We start from the raw sequence: 24,857 nt of genomic DNA, 5'->3' as shown, positions 1-24,857 counted from the left end.
CCACAGCTAACCCCTGCTGTATGATATATAGGAGAGTTGTTACGGGAGTAAATTCTAAGAATTCTCATCACAAGAAAAATTTTGTTCTTTTTTTCTTTTCTTTTTATCAGATCTATCTGAGAAGGTGGATGTTAGCTGAACCTGTTGTAATCATTTTACAATATGTATAAACCAAAACATCGTGCTATTCATCTTAAACTTATACAGTGATGTATGTTAATTCTTTCTCAACAAAAATGTTCTTAACGAAGTAGTTTTTTAAGTCCCTATCACTGACCACCTGTGGAATATAGAGCAGATTGCTGAATTTCCTTTGGCATGGTTTTCCCAACTGTTATATGGTCATGGCAAAAGCTAAGTGTCTGTGTGTCTGTGTGTGTGAGAGAAAAAGGGAGAGAAAGAGGGGAGCAAGGAGAGAGAGAGTGGAGGGGAGGGAGAGAGAGGGGGTAAGGGAGAAAAGGATTGAGAGAGCAGGGGAGGGACAAAAGGAAGAAGAGAGAGAGAAATAACAGTACAGGTAGCAAACACAATCAGTATAAGGGTTGCCTGCAGTTATTAATTATATAATTAATGTAAATAGCTTTCAATAAATATTTCTTTCACAAGTACAGACCCATACAGACACCAGCCCCCAAACACACACAGAGACCTTTGTTGAAAATTATCTTGTATGTACTTTTCACAGAGAACAGTGATGTAGATAAAACATGCTGGGATCTCTTAAAGTTAAATAAACGTTATAGCACATGAATTCTGAGTATTTCCTTGGAACTCAGCACCATTCGAATTACGGTTGAACCACCCATTTTCATTTCAACTAAGGAGAGACATGTAATCTGCGGCAGAATATTTGGCCCTTCTCTCAGCAGAAGTAGGAAGAGCTCAGTTGTTTGTTTGCTCCAGTCTATGTTTTTAATGCTTCCTGTGAATCTTGGGTCTCCTCAGAACTTTACTTAAAAAGCATTTACCACCAGTATTTTTCTTTTCAGCCAGAATGATTATGGCCATATGATTTCAGCCATAAGGATTATGTCCCTTAGCCATCTTCAGTGTGTTCTCTGGATTTCCCCCAAATCCGGATAGAACTGGATAGAACTCTTGAGTTGTGATAGAACTCTTGAGTTGTGATAGAACTCTTGAGAAGTTTCTTTATGAAAGGCAAACAAACAAACAAATAGTTGTAAAAGGAGAACAGAGTTATTACAAGTTACAAGTTCTTTTGATAAAATTGCGGATCACTTAAAATCAAGTTTTTAATCAACTGGAGTGATTTGGGCTTCATTAGGATGTAGTTTAACATGTATATAGTCAGTTAATTTATACTAATAAAATGTATGCTTCTAAAATTACTTACACTTAATTTGCACTTATAAAATTTGCCTCACACCCAAACCCACTATTATATATAGGTTCTTTTTATTTCAGTTAAAAAAAAAAGGCTTAGTGTTTGGAGTTGTTCTTAATAATATTATATGAATCTTTAAAAAAAATTTGACCAAATATTACCAACACTCTTGTTTTCTTCTTGTTCTGAATAAAATCACTTGTGTCATTAATGGGTCAGTTTAATGTTTCTCATTACAATATAATGAAGAATCATTGCCGAGAGCATTGGAACAGAATGAATGATGCTAGGAAACAATAATAGGAAAAACCCGTGGACAAATCAGGTGGCATTCGGCACCAAGAAAGCACAAAATACAACTAACAAATGTTTATTGTTTCTTTCTGTTTGTAAGATATGAATGAGCTGTGGGCAGCGCTGGATACAATTCTTGCTAGAGAATTTAGCCAATTCTTGCCAAGTTACCAGAGAATCCACAGTGGTTTTTGTTTGCTTTGCTTTGCTTTTTTGTGAGGTGGGGGTGGTGGGAAGGCTATAAAGGACTAGGGATGACTAGCTGAGACTGAGGGACAGCTGCTAGCAGTGTGGAGTTATTAAAGTAACGTGTGAATGAGGCATGAAATAATAGACCCCATCTCTGAAAAATGAAGCCGTGTAATGGCTGATGTGTATTATGCTTTGCTGCAGATAACACAGAAGAGACAAAGCCAAAGGGCACTTGCGGATTAAAAAAAAAATCGAACAATAAAACCATCAAATGGAAAAAATCTTTTCATGTGTTCAGTACCTCTGCATCTTACATTCTGTCCTCTTCCCATTGTCCCAGCCCTCCCTCAAACTGCCAGCTGGAATATTTTGATCGAGAGCGGTACACATAAACAATTACACTTTATGACATTTGATATAGCGGGCCCAGAAGGCTAGAGATGGATTTAGTAAATAATACGTGGCCAGCTGAGAACACTTGGAATGTTAGGTAGGAAAAGATCAGAAAACTGGACTTGGCAGATTCATTTTTGATGTGTCTAGAGTCAAAACCAGAGAAAGCAATGATCAACAGCTTTTATATAACTGCAGGTTTCCATGTGTATTTTCAAAGTATGAGATTCATCTCATTATCAGTGTCCATCTGGTAGATACACCCGTTTTCCTTTGCTTAATTAGATCTTGGACATGAAACTTTTAATGCTAATGCTAATGCATCAATACTTCAACCTAACGTTTAAAGCCAGTTAAGCTACAGCGGGGATCATAAAGTGATTTCAAAGGGGTCTGAGAAAAACTCTTTTAAGTTATATGACAAAATTATTTGTGTATGCATATTTCCACTTGCAACTGGTCTACAGCTTTCATTAGGTACCCAAAGAGGTCTACTACCTTTCTCAAGATGAGAGAATTATAATAGAATCTAATGGCCCTTCTTTTCCAAAATCACTCAGTGATGTCTTAATTACCAAGTTCATTGCCCTTGGCATCTTTTCTCTCTCTCTGGTTTTTGCTGATGTATAGCAAATTGCTATAGGTAATCTTCCCTTTCTAGAAATCCCTCTAATTTTCATGATTTATAATTCTCTCCTGGTTTTCTTCTTTCCCTCTAGTAAGCTCTTTAAAAGTCTCATTCGCTGACTGTTTTCCTTCACCTACCAGTAAATGAAAATATACCCCAACATTCTATTCTCTCCCACTTCTGTTTTCCCCTGGATGACTCTCCTGGTTTCAACTTGTATTGACTCCAATTGGACACTGTTAGCCATGCCGACTCTTCCAAATAGTAGGCCTTTTCTCTTAGCTTACACATATGTTTCTATCAGCATACGAGGTACACATATTTAGAAAACCCAGTTTCAGCTCTGAAAAATATTAAATCCATCTTTTTCCATCCATCTCCAGTACCACCACCCTCCCACCCAAATTAACCCTATCACTTGGATGACTGCAATTGTCTTCTAATTGCTTGATTCAGAAGTTCTATTAAATTTTCCTTTTCTCTTTATGCATTTATCCCTTCACCTCATGGAAAACAGAATGTTTTTCCACTGTTGAAGTCTGACTGCATTAAAATCCTGCAATGTTTTTCCACTGCTTTCCATACTAGATCAAAAATCTTCCCACACTTCTACTATCCCTACTGAATCCCATAGTGTCTCTTGGCTTCAACAATTTGGTTATTCTCTTTGACTGGTTTCTATTCCTCCTTTACACTATACTTACCATACTTTGAAATCATGATCCTGGCTACATTGCTCAGAACCCCAGACAAACATTCAATGTTTCTTTGTTGCCGACGGGAAAAGTCCGGTGACCTTTCAAATCATTCAGGGTTGCAAACTCTTCTTTCCAATATACTTACCACTATTCATATATGCAAAACATATTCTACTAGTTCTTTCCTGCTTGGATAGTACGTGTGTGTGTGTGTGTGTGCGCGCGCGTGCTTAGGCCTTTGATTATTCTTCTCCCTCTAATTGGAAAGCTCTTCTTCCATTTTTAAGTATCAAAACATTACCTAATATTAAAAATAAAAGGTTAATATCAAATAATACTACTACCAGGAAGTCTTTCCTAGCAGTACAAGTAAGGTTTACATGCTCTGAACAAAATCTTATGTGTATGCTTTTTTGATATATTTTTACTGTGAATTTGTTTTGTTTTGTTTTGTTTTGTTTTTATACACACACATGTGTAACCCTCTATTCTAGGCAATAGGCTCTTGAATGTTTTTCCCATTTCTAATTAATTATCATCTCCTTCATATTTGTGTTTCCTTTGATAAATAAACTGCCCTTTCCCTACTGAAAAGAACATGTCAATGGTTCACATTTGTTTATATAGTAAGATCCAAATTTTTCTGCACGGACTCAAAGTTTTTCTATTTTCTTTTTTATTACAACCATCAGTACCATGTACCATTTCTCTTGCAACAACAGAACACTTATTTCCCCAAGCACATCATATGCTCATACCGTCCAGCTTTCACTCCTTATTGTTTGGACTTCAATAATTTGTCCCCATGTACCCTGTTGTTTCCCGAACAACAAGCCTGGATCAGGTGCCTCTCTTAAATGTCCCTGTAGTGTTTTGTGCATTTCGTTAACCACACTGTGTTTTTGATTTACTTGTTGACCTGCCTTTCTGCTTATCAACTCTGAATTCCTGGAATGCAGAGATTATCTTGGAATCCTTAGTGCCAGAGTACCTGGAACATAATAGGTGCTTGCTAAAGCTATTTTGAAAGGATAGATTAACTACATACTTTTCATTTGGAAGTCCATTCATTGTTCAAAATTCATCTCGAATTCTACCTTGCTCTGGAGTCCACCAGGATCCCCCAGTTGGAATTAATCCTTTTTCCTTCTACAGGCCACATCCCTCCTTTAACCTTTCTCATGGGATCTTTTACATTTCATTTTGTGAATTTATTAGTTGTGGCTGTTCCTACCACCCTCCCAAGTTCCAGCATACCTCTTCTGGAAGGTTTTCCTTGATACCCACTACCTAGGCAAAATCTCCTCCCCTGACCTCTCACAGCTCCTAATACACTAGTACCTTGTTTTCAAATGATTTATCATATTTAAATTTTAGTACCTAACGTGACATTCTTAAAGCCTACGAAGGAAGACTTTTTTAACCTCTATGCTCAAAAAAGTACTTGATTCAGTTCATAATTCATGTTAAACTAACTTGAGCAGTGATTCATTATTTTTGTGTACCCCAGGGGTTTGTCTAGGACTAAGAACGTAATAGAGAGGCAGTCAATATTTTATAAATCAATGAATGACTTAATATAGTTAGATTATTGATATAAATTCCATTTTTGTCTTTTAAGGTAAATGAAATTCTCCAGACCATTCATTAGTTTGAACACTTTTTTCTGTATTCTCTGATTTAGGCAATATTTATTCAATGTGATTGGCTCAATATAAGATTAATAGTGGATTAGTTTTCCTAACAAATTTTATATTTAAACTTAAATGAATATATTACTAAATGCCTCAGAATCCTGGCCATTGCTTTTATCCTTTTCTCCTTTCTTTCCAAGTTTATTTTTATTTATTTTCAGAGAAATAGAGAGCAAGTGGGGGAGGGACAGTGAGAGAGGGAGACAGAATCCCAAGCAGGCTCCACACCGTCAGCACAAAGCCCAATCCGGGCCTTCAACTTACAAACCATAAGATCAAGACCTGACCCAAAATCAAGAATTGGACACTTAACTGACTCAGCCCCCCCGGGTGCCCTTATCCTTTTCTGCTTTTAGTTCTGAAAATGGTATTACAGACAGAGAGAGGTGGCATCTAGGGTGAGGAGTTCAGATATTTACTGGCAGGCAAAAATTAGAATCATGGAATTGTTTTTTAACCCTGAGCAAGATTTACAAATTGAAAATGTCATTGTAAATATGCAAATATTATGGAAATGCTCTTACTGATTAGGATAATTCTAAGAAAACTAATTATGTTCCTGTTCTACTCATCTGTGAGAGCAGTCAAACAGTAAACCGGTTATCATATTTAGATTAAAAGCTATCAGAAAGGAATAATACCTGTTAAAAAACTCAAGAAGTTCAAGAAATGCTAATGTCAAGTGACCCAGTGAAATATAAAAATTTTTGTCTTTGTTTAAAATCACGGAAGTTTCATGCAGATTATAGATAAGTAAATAACCACACTTTTGGCTACGTCCTGGGGTGGTGCTTTCATGCATCCTATCAAAATAAATTGGAATTAAAATAGTTGAAGTATTAGCACAAACTTAGCTGTGCCATTTTGGATTTATTCTAGCTTTGAAATTACAAGGTTTGCTTAAATCCACTTTTATCATTTTAATACCAAAAGCAAGAATGGTATTTGTCTTGATGTTTGTAGTTTATTGTAAGAGCTCATATCCAGAATTCTCTTTCTCTCTCCCTCACTCTTATTTATTTGTTTGTTTGTTTGTTTATTTATTTATTTATTTTGCTCTTTCTTAAGGGGGGACAACAACTGGGAAACATGCTTTTGTGTTTACAGTTTTATATTTGCTGCAGGCGTTGTGTATTGGCTTTTCTCTTTGCTCGTTTCTTTATAAAATATATCCTTTCAGCATCATAATGTTTTTTTGTTTTGTAGAATAAAGTTTTATATCACTGGAATGACCTATGGGTTTTTAAAAGATACTGGATGGAAGACAAAGTGTGCTCTTCCTAAACGATGAATTGCTTACCACTGATACAAATTTATCATTGATATTTGTTTTCTTTTTCTTTTTTTTCAAGGAGTTGCAACAGTATCTAGCTAACCTGGCTGAACAGTGCAGTGCTGATAATAATGGTGTAGAACTCCCTGTTGTAATAATTCTTGATAATCTTCATCATGTGGGCTCTTTGAGTGATATCTTCAATGGTTTTCTCAACTGTAAATACAACAAATGGTATGCTTATGAAAGGTTTGAATGATGAAATGATAATAAAATTTGCATTCTTATGCCTTTAAACCTTTTAAAACCCATGGTTTTCAGTGGATGCTATTAATTTGAGAAGCTTCATTAATATTATAACGCATTTTTAAAAACTCCCTGTGCATTTTTTCAAACGTCTGTTTATTCCTTCAACACTTAGTCCCAGGCAACTTTTATGGAAACATGTTTTACTTGATAGTGTTAGCTTCTACAGATATGCTGAAGGTCTGGGAGACCAGTATCCATGACAGAATGGATCCAGGAAATGAAGAACTAAAATGAAGCTTTAGGGCTCTGGTTTCATTTTTACTCCATATCAAAGTTTCAATTCATCCTTCCCATAAAGATAAATTTAATGCATTCAGATATATCTCTTTCCATTAATGAGTCTAATTTTTAACTATTTACTATGAAAGTAAAAGGTTGAAGTTGGATATAAAAAAATCTGAAAACCCACTAAAGATTCACTATAGTATGGCCTCTGAAGAAAGGGTATACAAGAGCAAGCTAAATATTAGTTTTAATGGTGCAAATATCCCAATTAATCTCTGCTAGAGATTTTTTAAATGCTAAAAATAGATCAGCATAAAAGAAGCACTGAAACAAGAATGCAAATTTTCTCATGTTATTAAGAAACTTTAAAATATCTATGAAATAATAAAAAAAAGGAAAAATTAATGCGTTTGATTATAATCGTAAGAGCCATAAGATATCATAGTGAAATGAGGCTACTGTGATTATTCTGTCTAACCTTTTTATCTTATAGATGAGTAAACTCAGACTCAGAAAGGTAAAAGAATTCTCCTAGGATGCCAGACCTGAAATTAGACTCCCAAATCCAAATTTCCACTCAATGATCTTTGTTATTTTTCAACCTAACATGACAGTATTACCCTTTTAAAGCCTAATGTTAAAATGGAATAATCCATATTTAGCTAAATTTTTTCTTAAGCCAGTTTTAATGTACTAATCTCTTTTACCTTCAGTACATCCACACATTTTATTTTATTTTCCAGTCCATATATTATTGGAACAATGAATCAGGGAGTTTCTTCATCACCAAATCTAGAGCTGCATCACAATTTCAGGTAAAGATAAACCGAATGTTTTACTTTTATTATTATTATTTATTTTATTTTTTTATAACATCTCTTTCTCTTTGCTTTCGGTTAGTGTTCTTCCATTTGTACATTGACAACTCCTGCCCATGGTGACCTGTGGTGTGAAAATAATTCTCACTTCTTCTGACATTCTTTCTCGAGCAGACGTTTTGTAATCCTCAACCATAATCAGAAGTGTTTCTTTAAAAACAAGAGAGAGAGAGAGAGAGAGAAAAGAAAAGGAAAGAAATGTTTGTCCTGCTCGCATTGTCACCAGCTAAAGTAGAGCATTTTTCTTCTAAGTGTGAGGAATGTGAAGAGAGTTCCTATTTCAGGATTTGTGATTCTCCTACAGAAGACGACTCCGCGTGTATACTCCCACTCACTTCTGACACACAAGAGCTTCCCTTTAGCTCAAAAAGAAAAGTTAGTTGCTTTATATGCCTCTAATGCTAATGGATCTGTAACCCCTTTGAGCATTAAAGTGAGCCACCAATTAAAATAGGAACATTCTTAATTTTAATTGGAAAGAGAATGCTGTGGGCTTAAAACTTAATTTATTTAAAGATTTATGATTTTTTTTTTCCTTTTTGTAGGTGGGTGCTATGCGCAAACCACACAGAACCAGTGAAAGGATTTTTAGGCAGATATCTTCGAAGAAAACTGATAGAGATAGAAATTGAAAGGAATATACGCAATAACGACTTAGTCAAAATTATAGATTGGATTCCTAAGACATGGCATCATCTCAACAGTTTTTTGGAAACACACAGTTCTTCTGATGTTACCATTGGTGAGTTCCAAAATTGCAATATGCCATTTTCCAGGAACTAAGAGTACGGTGCTGAAGATGGCCAGATTGGATGGTAGAAAATAACAAGTGAAGCTAATTTTTTCAGGCTTCCAAAGATTGAAGTTTTCTCTTTTCCTTCTGAAAGTTTGCCTTCTTCTAAGCTTTATATCTCTGATTACATTCATTTTGGCTGACAATTATGGTTTCCTAAGATTTGACTGAAATCAAATAAGTTTAACATAGACAAATATTTAAAAATCAGATAACCATTTGAAATAAATTGTTATCCGTTTCAAGTCCTTTCTTATGCTAAAAGCAAATTTTATTTTATTTTTTTATTTAAAAATTTTTTAAACATTTATTCATTTTTGAAAGGCAGAGAGAGAGAGAGAGACAGAGCATGAATGGGGGAGGGGCAGAAAGAGAGGAAGACACAGAAACAGAAGCAGGCTCCAGGCTCTGAGCTATCAGCACAGAGCCCGACATGGGGCTTGAACTCACGGACCACGAGATCATGACCCGAGCCGAAGACAGCCACTTAACCGACTGAGCCACCAAGCCACCCCTAAAAACAAATTTTAATCAGTGATTCACATCAAATATAGTTGTGAGAGAAGATTTTAGTTAGAAACACTTTAGGTGTTTTATGGATAATTGAAGTTGTTTTATATTTTTCATTGAGATAAAACTGAATTACTTCCTGTTAGTTGACATAAAGATGTTTATTTTTCTATTCCTCCTTTAATTGCATGTATAAAAGTCTCTTTCCCATACTGATGGATCATAAAGATGCAGTCAATAAGATACAATGTAAATGAGAAGAAGAATTTAACATTTGAGATCAGAAGACCAAAGCTGAGTCCCGTTTCTGCAAATAATGACATATTTTATATTTGGCAGTTTATTTCAGCTCAGTTTCATTATCTGTAAAATGGGGCATGGGGTTTGGATTATCACATGTAAGGTTTCTCCAACTCTAATATATTATATTTTAGATTAAGATTTTAGGGTCAAAGGAAGGGGAATTCAGAAGAGTGAGTCATCAGTAAAATGTTCTTTGATAATAATCAAGCTGGGCAAGATTATAATTTCTTAAGAATCCTGCAAGGCATATTATTACTTCCCAAAAAAATGATGTCTGAATATTTATGTGTTCAGGTTGTTAAATTTAATGCTTCTCAAAAATGGTTTGTTTTCTTCTTCGTAGGTCCCCGACTTTTCCTTCCTTGCCCTATGGATGTAGAAGCTTCTAGAGTTTGGTTCATGGATCTCTGGAACTATTCTTTGGTTCCTTACATTCTGGAAGCAGTGAGAGAAGGTCTTCAGGTATAGCACTCAATTTTCTTTACTGTTTAAAAACAAGCAGGGGCGCCTGGGTGGCTCAGTCGGTTAGGCATCCCACTTCGGCTCAGGTCACGATCTCGCGGTCCGCGAGTTCGAGCCCCGCGTCGGGCTCTGGGCTAATGGCTCAGAGCCTGGAGCCTGCTTCCGATTCTGTGTCTCCCTCTCTCTCTGCCCCTCCCCCGTTCATGCTCTGTCTCTCTCTGTCTCAAAAATAAATAAACGTTAAAAAAAAATTAAAAAAACAAACAAACAAACAAATAATATCATCCTTTTGAAAGCCAAATACACTTTTTTCTCTCAGTATATATACAGAAAACTGAAGGCATGAACTACATAAAAATACTGGGAAAATTCTAAAGATCAGCTAATATATCGCACTTTATTTATCTATGTGTTCTCTTCTGAGAATAAATATGTAGAAGAAAGAGAAAACACTTATTCCAACAACCACCCATTTAAAGCCAAATTTATTGCCATGGATAATAGCAGTTAGTTGATAGCCAGTTAATCGGACAGTGCTACATCTTATAAGACAGGCTTGTTTACATGGGTCTTGAACACTTATTCATTTATCATGTAATTTGCAACAAATAGTTTTTGCTTACAGGTTCCCTGTTTTTAGCATGTTTCATTTTTTGAAGCCCTTTAACGTCACTTGTAAGATCCTTTACTATCTTGAGGGAGCTCTCTAAATTCTAAGGCAGTTGACTTTTTAAAACCTATGGTAGGGGAGGGCCTGGATGGCTCAGTCGGTAAAGCGTCTGACTTCGGCTCAGTCTTGATCTCACAGTTTATGGGTTCAAGCCCTGTGTCAGGCTCTGTGCTGACCTCTCAGCACCTGGAGCCTGCTTCAGGAGATTCTGTGTCTCCCTCTCTCTGCCCCTCCCCCACTCATGCTCACTCACTCTCTCAAAAAGTAAACAAACACTAAAAAAATTAAAAGTAAAATAAATGAAAACTATGGTAGGATCGAAAAGAATGAAATCTTGCCATTTGCAGTGTCCTTTCCCTTTCTTTCCCAGCATGCTCTCCTCACCTAGTATAACAGTCTAGCAGTATTTGGAACCATCATGATGGTTCTGGTGAACATGATAAATATTATGTGGATGAGGATGTTCAGAGATAATAACCCTAGAGAATGCTATCAACTGGTTTGCAGATTTAAATAATCCATTTTTGTATTTTAAGAGTATGAGCCAATCTAGCCCCAGTAAATGGTTTCAACAAAATAAAAGACTATACCAAAGGTTTCTGTTTTTTAAGTTTAATACATCACTTTTCTGGATTCCTCTAAAACTATTAGGCTAAGATGTGAGTCTCTCAATTTCAATCATTTATGCAAAAAAAATTATTTGAAAATGTATAATATTCTAGAATTCATAATTATGAAAACTAATATCTAAATGAATTATGTTTTCTTCAGATAGTTTCAGTATTAATAAGCTATCATCCAAGTCTTTATATATAAAATTCTCTTTATTTTGTACTTGCTAATACATATAAAGAAAAAGAAGCTTTTACAAACTCAAAAACAGTAATACCTAAGAATACTGAGCTTCCTTAGATATCATTTTTGAAAAGGGCATAAGTTCTAGGGTGCCTGGGTGGTTCAATCAGTTAAGCATCTGACTCTTGGTTTCTGCTCAGGTCATGATCTCAGGGTTTATGGATCCAAGCCCCATGTTAGGCTCCATGCAGACAATGCAGAGTCTGCTTGGGATTCTCTGTCTCTGTCTCTCTCTGCCCCTCCCCCACTCATGGTGTCTCTCTCTCTCTGTCACTCTCTCTCTCTCTCTCTCAAAATAAATAAACTTCAAAAAAAGTACATAAGTTCTTTTTTTAATATTTTAATCAGTATTATTTATAAAACACTATTCTGAAAATTATAATTGTATACAGCTTCCATTTAGGCAAACGTATGACCATTAGAGTAATGTGTTTCCCAGACTAAAACTGGGAGATATTTCAAAATTACTGTTTTTTTAAATTCACTTATTTTGAGAGAGAGACAAGCGTGCATAGGCACAAGTAGGGGAGGGGCAGGGAGAGAGAATCGTAAGCAGGCTCAGCACTGTCAGTTAAGAGCCCAATGTGGGCTTAAACTCATCAGTCTATGTTCAATCATGACCTGAGCCAAAATCAAGAGTCGGTCACTTAACCAACTGAGCCACCCAGGCACCCCTCAAAATTATTTTTGAAGAGGGGTAGAAATGTCTTGTTTCTTGCTGTGGGTGTAGATGTTTAGTGATAGGTTAGTGTGAATACTAAATCAACCATGATGCAGGGAGTGTACGGGGGAAATCTAACACAATGGAGAGATAAGAAATCCAGAAATCCATTGGCAGATGATATTCCTGGGGTGGTCCACATATATGTTTTCTGTAAGAGCAGGAAGAAAGGGAATCGCGTGTGTTATAAACCATTTCCTTGGATTCAAAACCTTGAATTAGAACAAGAGGTGAAAAAACAAAGCCTGACTGCAAAGATGAAAATCTGAGTTGAGAGGAGTGGAAAAATTTCTTTTTAAATGAATCCTTTGATGAGGAACCATATGGGGATACTCTCTGCCAGATGTTCTAGTTGGAAAAAAAAAAAAAAAACCTCTGGTGATAACAATGGATTCTGATTTTTATTCTGGTGATTCTACCTTTCTTGAAATGTGAACAATCTACTTATAGTATTCTAAATACTTAACTATATCTGCTTTCCATTACTTTTATATAGTATCTATTTTACTCTGAAATATAGAATTGGACCTATTTAGCATTTTATTTATTTATTTATTTATTTATTTATTTTAATATAAAAACATTTCTTTTTTTTTTTTTTACATTTTTTTTTTTTTTTGAGAGACAGAGAGAGACAGAGCACAAGTTGGGGAGGGGCAGAGGGAGAAGGAGACACAGAATCCAAAGCAGGCTCCAGGCTCTGAGCTGTCAGCACAGCTGAATCATGACCTGAGCCGAAGTCGGACACTTAACCGACTGAGCCACCCAGGCACCCCAATATTTAGCATTTTATTAGCCACCTCCAATTTTGCTCTCCTTGGTGATTCATTAAAAGGTTGTCATCAGTTGATTCTAGAATTTCATATTCTTTTTGTAACATATATTTTCCAAGAAATATAAATTTTCGTTCAATTGGCTTAACTTGTATAGCATGCTTTGTCTTACAGATCTATAAAGCAGGTTTTTAACTAGAAAAAACTTTTGCTCCAAAACAAGATAACTATATAAAAAAAAAAAAATCTAGTATTGCTACTCCTGCCATCATCTCCCAGGAAATACACAGATATCAGGACCTGGCCTCCTCTCTCTCTCTCTCTCTCTCTCTCTCTCTCTCTCAAGTCAAGGCTGACACAACCCTGCGTAGTTCCTCCAGGAGAAACCCAAAAGATAATTCGAAGGCAATCCATGTGTCTTTTATGGTGTCAATGTCCACCATTTTGCTCTTGTCTAACTGAACCACAATAAGCCATAGAGAACAGCTCACAGTATGCTATCTGGGACCAAATATGCACCTGGTAACCAGGATTGCCCTCAGTCGAGCAGGCCAAGGAGAAAGGGAAGTACATCAAAGAACAAGTTTGCCCATGTTGCTGCTGTCTCCTCTTCATTTTAGCTTGTCTTTCTGTCCCCCTGCGGCCTTGTGATTGTTTACAAAGTCCCCTCTACCTCTTTCTCTTCGTTGTGCCCTTCTTAATAGTTTCATTTTTTCTTCCAGCTTAAAAAACTTTTAGCATATCTTGTACTCGTCTTCTCCCCTCGAATCCACTGCCAGTACTTTAACAAGGCTTTATTATCTCTTTCATACTGACTCTGCTTACACTTGAGTCCTTCCATTTCCCCTTTTTCTCTTCTTTTACCACTGACCTTATAAATATATATCTAAAGAGAGTTTTTACAAGGAACAATGAAATTATTGGGGGAAATTAATCCAAAGAAAATGGCTATCAGAGAAAGGATCCTTATTTTCAAAGAAAGTTTGAGTAGAATGAGGTTGACAGAGAAAAAGTCTCTTATTTGATTTATCATCTTCCCAAAGTGCACTCTAGTAGAGAACTCTGTTTACTGTCTAGCATGCCTTGTTTCAGTTCTCCCTCACTGGAACATTTCTTTCTCAGCTGTGAGTTTTCTTTTGGTTAATAAAATTACTAATAAAGATTAATGTGCGCCGTGATATTTATATGAGTTTTACATAAACCTTCCTCACCCTGTCTCCCAAATGGTGACCACCTAGCCCAAATGGTCGGCTTCATTTTGTTTCTCCTTCAAGTTTCAAGAGAGATATGTACACAGATGTGTATTTATAATCTGAAAAGTTGTATACAGACACAATCCGCTTGAAAGGTCCCTAAGAACTCAGGGTGCAAAGGAATCCGTAAGTTAGTGTCACCTGTTTTACTGAATAGAAATATATTTTATATTTATTAAATATGTAACCATTTTTTAGATGTATGGGAAACGGGCACCTTGGGAAGACCCCTCAAAGTGGGTGCTTGACACATACCCATGGAGCTCAGCGTCTCTGCCTCAGGATGGTCCAGCATTACTTCAGTTGCGACCAGAAGATGTTGGGTACGAAGGCTGCATAGCCACTAAGGAAGCCACAACCTCAAAGCACATTCCACAAAGTGACACGGAAGGGGATCCTCTGGTAAGAAACTGATGTGTGATCCTTCTAATATAAGTTTAATTACAGTGTGTGGTCATCAATATTTAGTCATTTGTACCAAGGATATAGTTATCTTAGGTAGGATTTGGTACTGTCCTGATATAGGTATTCAGTTTTAACTCTTACCTTTGGTCTGCTTTCATTGGGTGAAATTCTTAAAGGCCAACCTTGAATGCTTAAAAATCAAGAAACACTAAAACTAGGCCGTATGCTTTGACCCTAATTTTTATCTTACTAGGTGTAAAACTGTGTAAATAAATTAATAAATCTTCAACATTACAGACTCGATTCACTAGGTATTTAAGAGAACACTGAATTTTGTGTTTAAATTGTAAAAAAGAAAATAATGTAACATACACTTGGAGAACTAAAGAATATTTTACATATATCAACTAGTTTGACTAAATTTAGAATTAGTCTTTTGTTGCCTGTGGTAAAGAATAAACTGACTTGGAAATCAAAGGGGACTTATTCTCCCTGATTCTCCCTGTCCTGCTGAATTTGCAATTGTGTGTAGCTTCATAAAGATGAGTGAAACTCCAAAGTATGAGTACTCTGAAAATATTAAGTAAAGGGTATTATTAGGAAGATATTTTATCTTTATGTTTTTTTTTTTATGTTTGTAGATGCATTTGTATAGATTGGTATCAAATGTAGTGCGTTTATTAGCTTACCATTCTAAAGAAATCACTGGACTTGCACATTCCATACAGAAAGAAAAGATACTGAAAAAAAAGCCATTTTGCTACTTAAAACAAATGAACAAAAAAGAAAATGATTAAAAATCATAGCCTATGATTATACCCAAGAACATAAAATGACTTGATATTTTCTGGAATATTCCTATACCCTCAACCCCAATACATATACAACGTTTTCATCCCAGATGACCATTCTTAACATTTTGGGGGTTACATGTGAACAGCCTCAGAGATTTTTAAGATCTTTTCCCCAGCAAAGTGCACTCACACACAGGAAAATTTGCGTACTATTTCAAAGGCTTCCATAGCGTCATGGAAGTATACTTATAGACCTGCTTAGAGTCCGGGGAACTCCTATATAGGACTTCCTATATTGGACTTTTGCTCTAGACCATCAAATCCTTAAGGGCCTAGACTTGTATTTTTATTACAGGTAGCTGGCCCTTTAGCTTGTACATAGCTTGAAATCAACAGTGGTGGAGGGATTGGTTCGGATGCAACATAATTGTGAGCATACACTAATTAATTGCTTACAGAATGGTTAACATTTAACAGTAAATATAAGCTTTAGAGTACAAGTATGGGTTATCACATATGAATTTTTTTTATTACTTCTAGTCTTACCTTTGTAGTGTTGATAGACTGTGTCTGCAGTAGGGAGAGGTTTTATAGCGTTTGTTTTGAAATTATACTGTAGAGTAAGTTATGCCCTCAGCTTTCCCAATTCCCACACTCCTCATCAGCTAAACCCTGCAATCTTCCCTGGCTCTAAATGCTCTTGTCTTCTAGTGTGGAAAAGAGGTCCAGAATCTCCCATACTGAGGGAAAATTAGGGTTAAAAAAATCTGATTCTTAAACAGCTGCTCAACTAAATATCTTAAGAAACAGGGATTATGAAATGTTAAATAGAAGACTTATCTAAAAATAAATCTTTGGATCAGGCATATTCTGATAAAAAAATAAATATCCTCTTGATCTGCTTTTATTTTGTTGTAGTTCTATAATTACTAACATCAAGTAAAATATATTTGCGGTCCAATCTAAATAAAAAGTATTTGGGAAAAAATCCACTATTTAATGTCAGAAATACATATTTGGATATGAACAAGGATTCAGGTTTTTGATGCATCTCCCAGTATTTGATTCATTATCAATAAACTCATTCATAGTTCCATAAGTATTAATAAGTATGTACTCAGGGCTAAGACCTGGAGGTCAGGACATAAATAAAATATCATTTCTGATCCCAAGAAGCTCACAGTCCATTAGTGTAGAGAGATGTCTACTTATATAAATTATAGTTAAAGAATAGTAGTCACATGCTAGGTGAAGTTGTGAGTCCATCGAGGAAGTGATTAGAAGAAAGCTTCACAGAGAAGGAGATACTTGAGCTGCGTCTGGAAGGACGAATAGAAGTTCATCTTGTGGTTGGCTGGAGAACATCCAAGATTAAGGAAGCAGCAGGGGAACTGTGAAACAGTATAATAAAAATGATGAGTTTAGGAAGCTATATGCAGATTGGTGAGATTAGAACAAAAGGGGCAAGAACAATTGAAGCTACAAAAGTCTGCAATTGCTACATTATGCCCAAGGCTTTTTTATCTTTGAAGGAATTCAGAACTTTATCACACAGATAATGAGGCATTACCAAAGGTGTTTGGGCAGGGCACTTAATTTACCTTAGCAAGATTTGCAAGTTATAAAGATCACTTTGGTAACAGAACAGAGGACAGATTAAAAGAGAGAGAGGCTGGAGGCTGGAAGCCCAGCAGATTTGTAAATAGCAGGGGTGATAAGGACCTGACCAAGGACAAGGCAGAGGAGAGGAGGGAAATTCTTGTGCAGAAAATAATGATTTATCCCAATGACTATTGGTTCAGATGTAACCTTGCCCCCTCTTGTAATCTCCTTTGACCTGAACTCATAGAGCAGCACTGTGAGAAAGCAAAGTAAATCCCTTGTGTACATTTATTATGGATCTGAGACTTGGAACTTATTCTAACAAAATGTATTTACTATATGGCACAATTTTCATAGATTAAGACTTTAATAACACTTCTGTTATATCATAAAACGTTTATAGCATTCAGCATTCAAGCGATTTGAAACATTTATGAGTGAGATAGAATAATAACCCTTTAAACAGACTTCATTTACAATTTCTACTCTTAGTAAATCAGGAGGATGCTCAACACACAATTGCGTTTCACAAATTCTCTTTACTCAAATGCTTGAACATACAGCTGGCGACTAATGTGGGAGGAATTGACACCAGAAAGGAGAGAGACAGTATGAATGTGAATGGAGGTTAGGGTGTGTGGGTGAGAGAGAGAGAGAGAGAGAGAGAGACAGAGAGAGACAGAGAGACAGAGAAAGAAAGCGTTGATGGAGATTTGGCTTTTTGCCTTATTGGGTTTGAGAGATTGTCACTACTTTCAAATCTGTATGTAGCTGATTGAATAAATTCAGAGAGTTAGACTAACAATTATGTTGAAAAATATTGTCCTGAAGAATATTAAAATGACTTTAAAATGTGCTATAAACTGTGAACTTCTTGGTGAGAAAGGCATACTTGCTGTAATTGGTGATTATCAGTTTATCATTTATTTCAAAAGCATTTATTGAACACACATTTTACACTGAGCCCGCAAGCATGCATAGCCTAACATATCACTAAGGAATCCTTTTTTTAGATTTTTTTTTTCTTTTGGATCAGATTCTCTATTTCTCTAGGTTGGAAAAAAAAAAAAAGAACAACTTTGATGACTTTATACAATAATACATTAGTCTGCATTAAACAACAGAAAGATGATTACAATTTATAGAATCCCTCGACAAGAAAACAAGTCCACTCCTTTCATGAAGACAGGTGCCAGTTTTTCTGCGCTTTCTCAAATGGTTGCACAATCCATCCACAATTTGCTTTTAAACAATTTTTCTTTTGTCTCCAAAGTGGGTCTGCAGATCTTACCACAAGCCGAGCAAGGTGGCTGCCTTTTATTTTGTAAGACATGGACATGCTAGCTGTCTTTCTCCCCAGGTGCTTTCACGCATATGCCCCTTTTACTGGAACACATATTACCATTGTCCTATCAAGCTGGGAGACCTGAGACAGCTGCTGCTGTTCCAGAAGGCGGCTCTTGTTTTCAGTGGCGTAGCAATCATATTTTAGCCAGAAATTTCAACAACGTCAGAAACTTGACAGGGATTCTTTCCTTCTCCCTCTTCCAACACTCATGGTCGGCTTCATTCACTCACCTCCTTGGAGGTCAGCTCCTGAACAGCAGATGGTGTGCTTGAGTGCGGCAGCTGGCTTCATTCCCCTCCGTCCCCTCCTTCTCTCAGGGGAGCGTGAGCGGGCGCCTGTGTGCGCGTCTGCGTGTGTATGAACATTCACGACTTTCCGTTGCCATTCAATGCTTTCTGCTTCTCCCCGCCAAAAAGCTAGGCAGCTTGGCGAACTCTCCAGCAAAGAGCCCAGATGTCCAGCTGTGATACGGCTTCCTTCCCAGTCGCCCTGCTGGAGCAGTATTCATTCACGACCCCAAATAAAAGAGCTGTCTCGAGGCCCTGTTTGGTCCTTATGGTTTGGTGGCGTAGCCGTGTTTGGGAGAAACCGTGTAGGAGCTGGAGGCAACTAATAAAAATCTCAGATTGTTTTCCCGTTTCACTTGGACGGGATGAGACGGTGCCTCGGTGTGGCTCAGGGCCGTGTGTTTTGTGGGGCTGGCTCGCTCACTGCATCACTGCCTACATCGATGTCTCTTTTTCTTTCTTCAGATGAATATGCTAATGAAACTCCAAGAAGCAGCCAATTACTCGGGCACACAAAGCTGTGACAGCGATAGCACCAGCCACCAAGAAGACATTTTAGATTCATCTCTCGAGTCTACTCTCTAGAGGGTGAAACAAGTTAGGGGAAGAGACTCATGCTTTTTCGAAATGTGTAAAAAGTAAAGTATTTTCACTAAACCACTGCCAGTATGAAAGCACCCTGTCAGGGGCCCTGACCCAGAGTTGTGGTCTCCAAGGAGGCAGCTGAACCAAGTCTGAACCGCCAAGATGCTAAATTGAGATGGGAGCTTAACTTTATTTTGTTTCTAGGCGTTTTTATATCCGTGGAGTGACGTACGGCTCCACTGCTCAACTGGAAAGGACCCTAATGACAGGGCAACCGAATAGATTGCACACGGGATAGCCAAACTGGACTTTATTTTTCTCCTCTTTAAAAGTTTACAGTGCAGACCTTTTTTTGTCCCCTCCTTTCGTTTCCTCTGACGGGCCGTCCTCCCCAGGCAGGGCCCCTTCTCCGTCCAGCCTCCCTTGTGCCACATGGTGCTGGTCCCAGGGCTCCAGTAGTGTTCGTGTGGTGCGCTCACCCCATTGCAAAATGCAGCCGCGAGGCCAGCCCTCCATCGGCACTAAGGGAATTGTGCTACCGCCAGGAAAACACTACTGCGGCGAACTGGATACGTGCCAATGTGATTCCTAACTGCCACGTTCACACGATGTGCTCCGCCCACTTTTCCGTGTATGAGTCACAGGTTTTATAAGGTTGTTTTTACCACAGTGGTCTTTGTAAACCACCTGCCCACTCCCTTAACAAGAGTTTTATACCAATTAATAGTCGACACTGACAAAAGGCTTTTTTAGGGCTTCGTTCGTTTGAGCCTTTTCAGTGAAAGAAGGGACATTTCCTATGGTGCTGTCTCACTGCCTTAAAACAGATTTCTACAACAGTTTAACAGCTGGTTTAAATCCTAAACCACTGGTAATTTCCACTGTCTTTTCATTTACAACCAAGCAATGCCAGTTAATACAATAGCCTCATCTCTATATATCTTTTTTTTTTTTTTTTTTTTTTTTTTTTTGGAAGAATTGGTTAGGAGAAAAAAAAATCAGTATTTTTACCTGGGGTATTTAGATTGCCTTTCCTCCAAAATGTTCAAGTAACCCGGAAACCCTCTCTGACCGTCACTTAAAAGCGAAGACATGTGGCTGAACTCCATCCAGTTATAGGCAAGAGAGTTTTAGAAGGAGGGAGATTTGGAGATGCAACATGAGCACAACTGTCTGGCTTTCCTCCCCGATTCCTTTTCTTATTACTGTTACTCTTAGTTTTGAGCATGTTGTTTCGATTGCTATTGTCGTACATGAGAAATTCAGCATTAAAGAACACTGAAGCAGTGTAGTCACTGTGGAAGAGGAAGCGTTTATACTGTAAAAGAAGGTTAGATTTGCACAGTCTACTGGGTAGGTATTGTAAATAATCATTTTAAAAACTCGCACAAATCCAAGCAGACACACACGAAAATGTATCTTCTCCCGTTGGTGTTAAGCGGTGTTTCGCTTGCTGAGATTTCCTGTACATTGCGAACAAATACAGAATGCAAACCCTCGAAGCTGTTATTATCCGGCGTGTTTGTCCTGTACTTACAGTTGTTATGACTATGCAGGAGCTATCAGTGCTAGAGTGAGCATGCTTCAAAACTGTTCATGAAGCCAATACGTATTTGGAAAAGAAAAATGTCCACAAGTGCATCTGTTGTGGCAGGCTTTAAAGAGAGTGCATGAAAACTGATGGGAATCATTGGAGAAGTTACCACCATACACAGGACGGGTCTTTAAGTTTTTAGAACCGAAGGGCTAGGCCATGGTGTAGACTTGTTCTATGCACGTGAAAATATGTTGCTTTCAGGAGGTGCGATTGGTGCTACTCTCTGTGACCACCCGTGGGTCAGTTGCTCTAGAACAATAACAACACAAGACATCTGTGCAGTTTTCAGAGTGTCTCTAAGTCTCTAGGTCCTACCCGGTGCTATTGCCCTAAGGGAAATCTGAACCGAATTTATGCACATAGAATTGTCACCCTGACTTTGAAGCCTCAAACATGGATCAAAGCTGTTTTGAAACATCACTATATGTAGCTGGATGAGTGACTAGTTGCCCTTGTATAATACGTGATCTAAAACAATTGCTAATCTTTCCCTGCCATTTCGAGAAACACAGTCCAAACATGATCATAAACAGAAATCCCTGCAATACATCCCAGTAGGTTCACCTAGTTTACAACTTAAACTAGTTTGTGAAACATTTGTCTGTAAACATTTTATATTTTGTACATTTTTGATGTAACATATCATGTAAATAGGCAGAAACAGTGAAATAAATCATCTGAAAAGTTTTGTAGTCTTTGTAAAGCCCCGACAATAAGTACTTGGTGTCAATGGACTTAACTGGATGATGTATTTTCTATTGGTTTATTGTTCCTCTAGCTTGTAAACCAGCTTGCATATATTTTTTTGCAAATGTGCACCCTGTATCTGTCTAAATTATTACTTTGCCATTAAAGTGGAATTATTTATTGACAACGAGGTGTGGTGTCTGTGTATGGAGAAAAACTGAATAACCATGTGCCAAAAGTGTCAAGCTTTCAAACATTGCTTATACTATTAATCCGCCATCAACAGGGATGTCTGTAAATTTTCATTTTTTATATCTTACAGAAAGAACCACATAGATTTTAATAAATAAACCGAGGGTACTAGAAATAAATAAGCTGGCGGTACTAGAAATAAATAAACCGAGGGTACTAGAAATATTTTTAATGAAATTTATTCAGTATTTTTAGAAAACTCTGACTAGTGTAAATGTTTGATTATAAAATAAGAATTGATATAAAATAGAATATTGATATTACCTAAATCAACTTAAGTGTTTCTTTGTTTATATTTCATTAAATCCTCGATTTTCTAAAATACTTATTTTGAGAAAGAGAGAGCATGTGGAAGGGGCAGAGAGAGAGGGTGGCTCTCTCTACACCTGGGTGGCTTGGTTGGTTAAGCATCCAATTCTTAGGCAAACCTTAAGAGACTCTTTTTTTTTTTTTTTTTTTTTTTTAAGTTTACTTTTGAGGAGGAGGGTGGCAGAGGGAGAAAGAGAGACAGAGAGACAGAGAATCCAAAACAGGCTCTGCGCTGTCAACGGGGAGCTGGCTGTGGAGCTCCAACTCACGAACTGTGAGATCATGACCTGAGCCAAAATCAAGAGTCAGACACTTAACCAACTGAGCCGCGCAGATGCCCCAACCATTAGAGACTCTTAAATTCAGGGAACAAACTGAGCGTTGCTAGAGAGGTGTTGGGTGGGGCGTTGGGCTAAATGGGTGATGGGCATTAAAGAGGGCACTTTTTGGAACGTGCACTGGGTGTTGTATGTAAGTGAGGAATCACTAAATTCTATAGCTGAAATCATTACTACACTGTATGTTCACCAATTTTGATTTAGATAAAAAAATAAATAAATACTCTCAAAAAGAACAAAAAGAAAAGAAAAGCATCCAACTCTTGACTTTGGCTCAGGGTCATGATCTTACGGTTTTGTGGGTTCAAGCCCTGCATCGGGCTTTGCAAACTGACCGCGTGGAGCCTACTTGGGATTCTCCCTCTCCTCTCTGCCCCTCCCCTGCTCACGCTCTCTCTGTCTCTCAATAAATAAACTTTAAGAAACTCAAAACCCTACTTCTACTGGGGCACCTGGGTGGCTCAGTCAGTTGAGCGTCCCACTTTGGCTCAGGTCATGATCTCGCAGTTCATGAGCTCGAGCTCCACATCAGGCTCTGTGCTGATAGCTCAGAGCCTAGAGCCTGCTTCAGATTCTGTGTGTGTGTGTGTGTCTCTGCCCTTTCCCCCCCACCCCACCCCCCGTCTCTATCTGTCTCTCAAAAATAAACATTAAAAATTTTTACAAAAACCTACTTATATCATCCAAATATACATTATATTTACTGGAGTTGGAACCTAAGGTATTTTGAAAAAAAATTCTAATATAAAGGGAGTTTTTATAATCTCAATTAAAAAATTAGGCACCCCCCCAAAATTATTCTGCTTTAACATATTTTAGAACTAAAAGTTTAAAAGAGGATTTAATGAGGGGCACCAGAGGGGCTCAGTTGGTTAAGTGTCTAACCCTTGATTTCGGCTCAGGTCATGATCTCACAGTTCGTGAGATCTCACAATTCTCTCTCTCCCTCGCTCCCTCTCTCTACCCCTTCGCATCTCACTCTCAGTTACTCTCTCTCTCTAAAAATAAACTTAAAAAGAAAAGAATTTATCTTTTAATTTCCTCATGTAGAAAAGAGAGATAGTAAGGATACCAACCTGTAGGGCTGTTGGAGGACTGAGTTAAGATCTGTAAAGCACTTAGAACAATGTCTAGCATTCATGAAACTTGGAATAAATGTTAGTTGCTGCAATGACACAGCCATGATAGGAATTATATCCGTAGTATAACATATTCTCAGGATTCAATTTGTAAACTGGTAATATTTAGTCTTGCTAAAAATGTCTTCCATCCAGTTTTCTCACCTATAAAGTGGGATAACTATAGTATCTATTCATAAGATTGTTTTCAGACACTGATAGAATGAATGATCACATCAATTATATTTGAATTCGGAGAAATTCAAATGTCTTCATTTCAGCCTTTTGGATTTTCACATTTAAAAAGGCCCTATGTTTTTATAAGAAATAAGCCACCTTAAAAATGTCTAGTTCTATGTCTTTGATCAGTGAAGATGTTTAAAAAAGAAGTTTCCGTTGTGTTTTGCTTTATTGGGTTGTAGGGTGGCACCAACAAGTAAACTATTTCATTACAGAGTGCAATATTATTTTTAGTTTAGTGGAAATGATCTGGATAATGATGCAGAGGATTTCTTCGTGAAGTATCCATTATCTCTTAGGTAGGAGTTCATCAATAAGAAAACATATTCATAGAAATTAAACATAAGACATTCTGAACTATGATCTTAGTAGAGGAAAATGAAAGTTGTCAAGCTGTTTTCCATAAAATTGTAAAAAATAATAATAAACTTTTCCTTTGTCACTGGAACTTTTAACAATTCACCTTAATATTTTAGAATTGCATGGTATTAGGTTGATGAACAACGGAGTAAATGATTTTTTACATTGATTATATGTTAAAATACTGTTAATATATTGGGTTGTATTAAGTATAGTAATGTAAGTAATTCACCTGATTCTCTTTACCTTTTTACCGTGGCTGCTAGAAAATTTATCATTAAATATATGTTGCCTGTATTTGTGACACACATATTTCTATTCCTGTCGGATAGCACCAGTATTGAAAGACTGATCTTTATAAAATGTAAACGTGATCACACACCCCCTCTCTTTTATATTTCGTGTTAACGAATAAGATTCCAATATCAAAGGACAATTCCTTTCTTAACTTGGATTTTGCTTCTCCCTGAGCTGCCTTTTTCACACATCCAGTGCCCCTATTTTGGTTCTGTTCTCTGTTATTGTAACCTAATTGCAGACGTGGAAGTAATCACTGAGACAATAACCACAGCTTTCCAGACAATTTACCTATGAGCATGTGTCAGAGTTTTATTATAATCTTGCTACATGGGAAAAACCTCTAGTGGGCCAATTTAAAAGTTTCTC

At 37.1% G+C, this 24,857-nt stretch overlaps 1 protein-coding gene across 7 annotated transcripts in view; it reads left to right on the top strand.

Annotated features, from left to right (window-relative positions):
- Positions 1-21,761, top strand: part of NAV3 (neuron navigator 3) — a 595,128-nt gene extending 573,367 nt beyond the window's left edge. For all 7 annotated transcript variants that reach the window (XM_058741945.1, XM_058741948.1, XM_058741947.1 and 4 more), the window contains 6 exons: positions 6,597-6,751; positions 7,795-7,866; positions 8,475-8,671; positions 9,879-9,997; positions 14,468-14,671; positions 19,171-21,761. In XM_058741945.1, the coding sequence (XP_058597928.1) occupies positions 6,597-6,751; positions 7,795-7,866; positions 8,475-8,671; positions 9,879-9,997; positions 14,468-14,671; positions 19,171-19,290 (867 nt within the window). In that variant the 3' untranslated portion in view covers positions 19,291-21,761. The remainder of the gene's footprint in view (positions 1-6,596; positions 6,752-7,794; positions 7,867-8,474; positions 8,672-9,878; positions 9,998-14,467; positions 14,672-19,170) is intronic.
- The last annotated feature ends 3,096 nt before the right edge of the window (positions 21,762-24,857 follow it).

This window comes from Neofelis nebulosa, chromosome 8 (assembly GCF_028018385.1).
Source record: "Neofelis nebulosa isolate mNeoNeb1 chromosome 8, mNeoNeb1.pri, whole genome shotgun sequence".
Taxonomy (NCBI): domain Eukaryota; kingdom Metazoa; phylum Chordata; class Mammalia; order Carnivora; family Felidae; genus Neofelis; species Neofelis nebulosa.
This window is presented reverse-complemented; position numbering and strand designations above follow the sequence as displayed.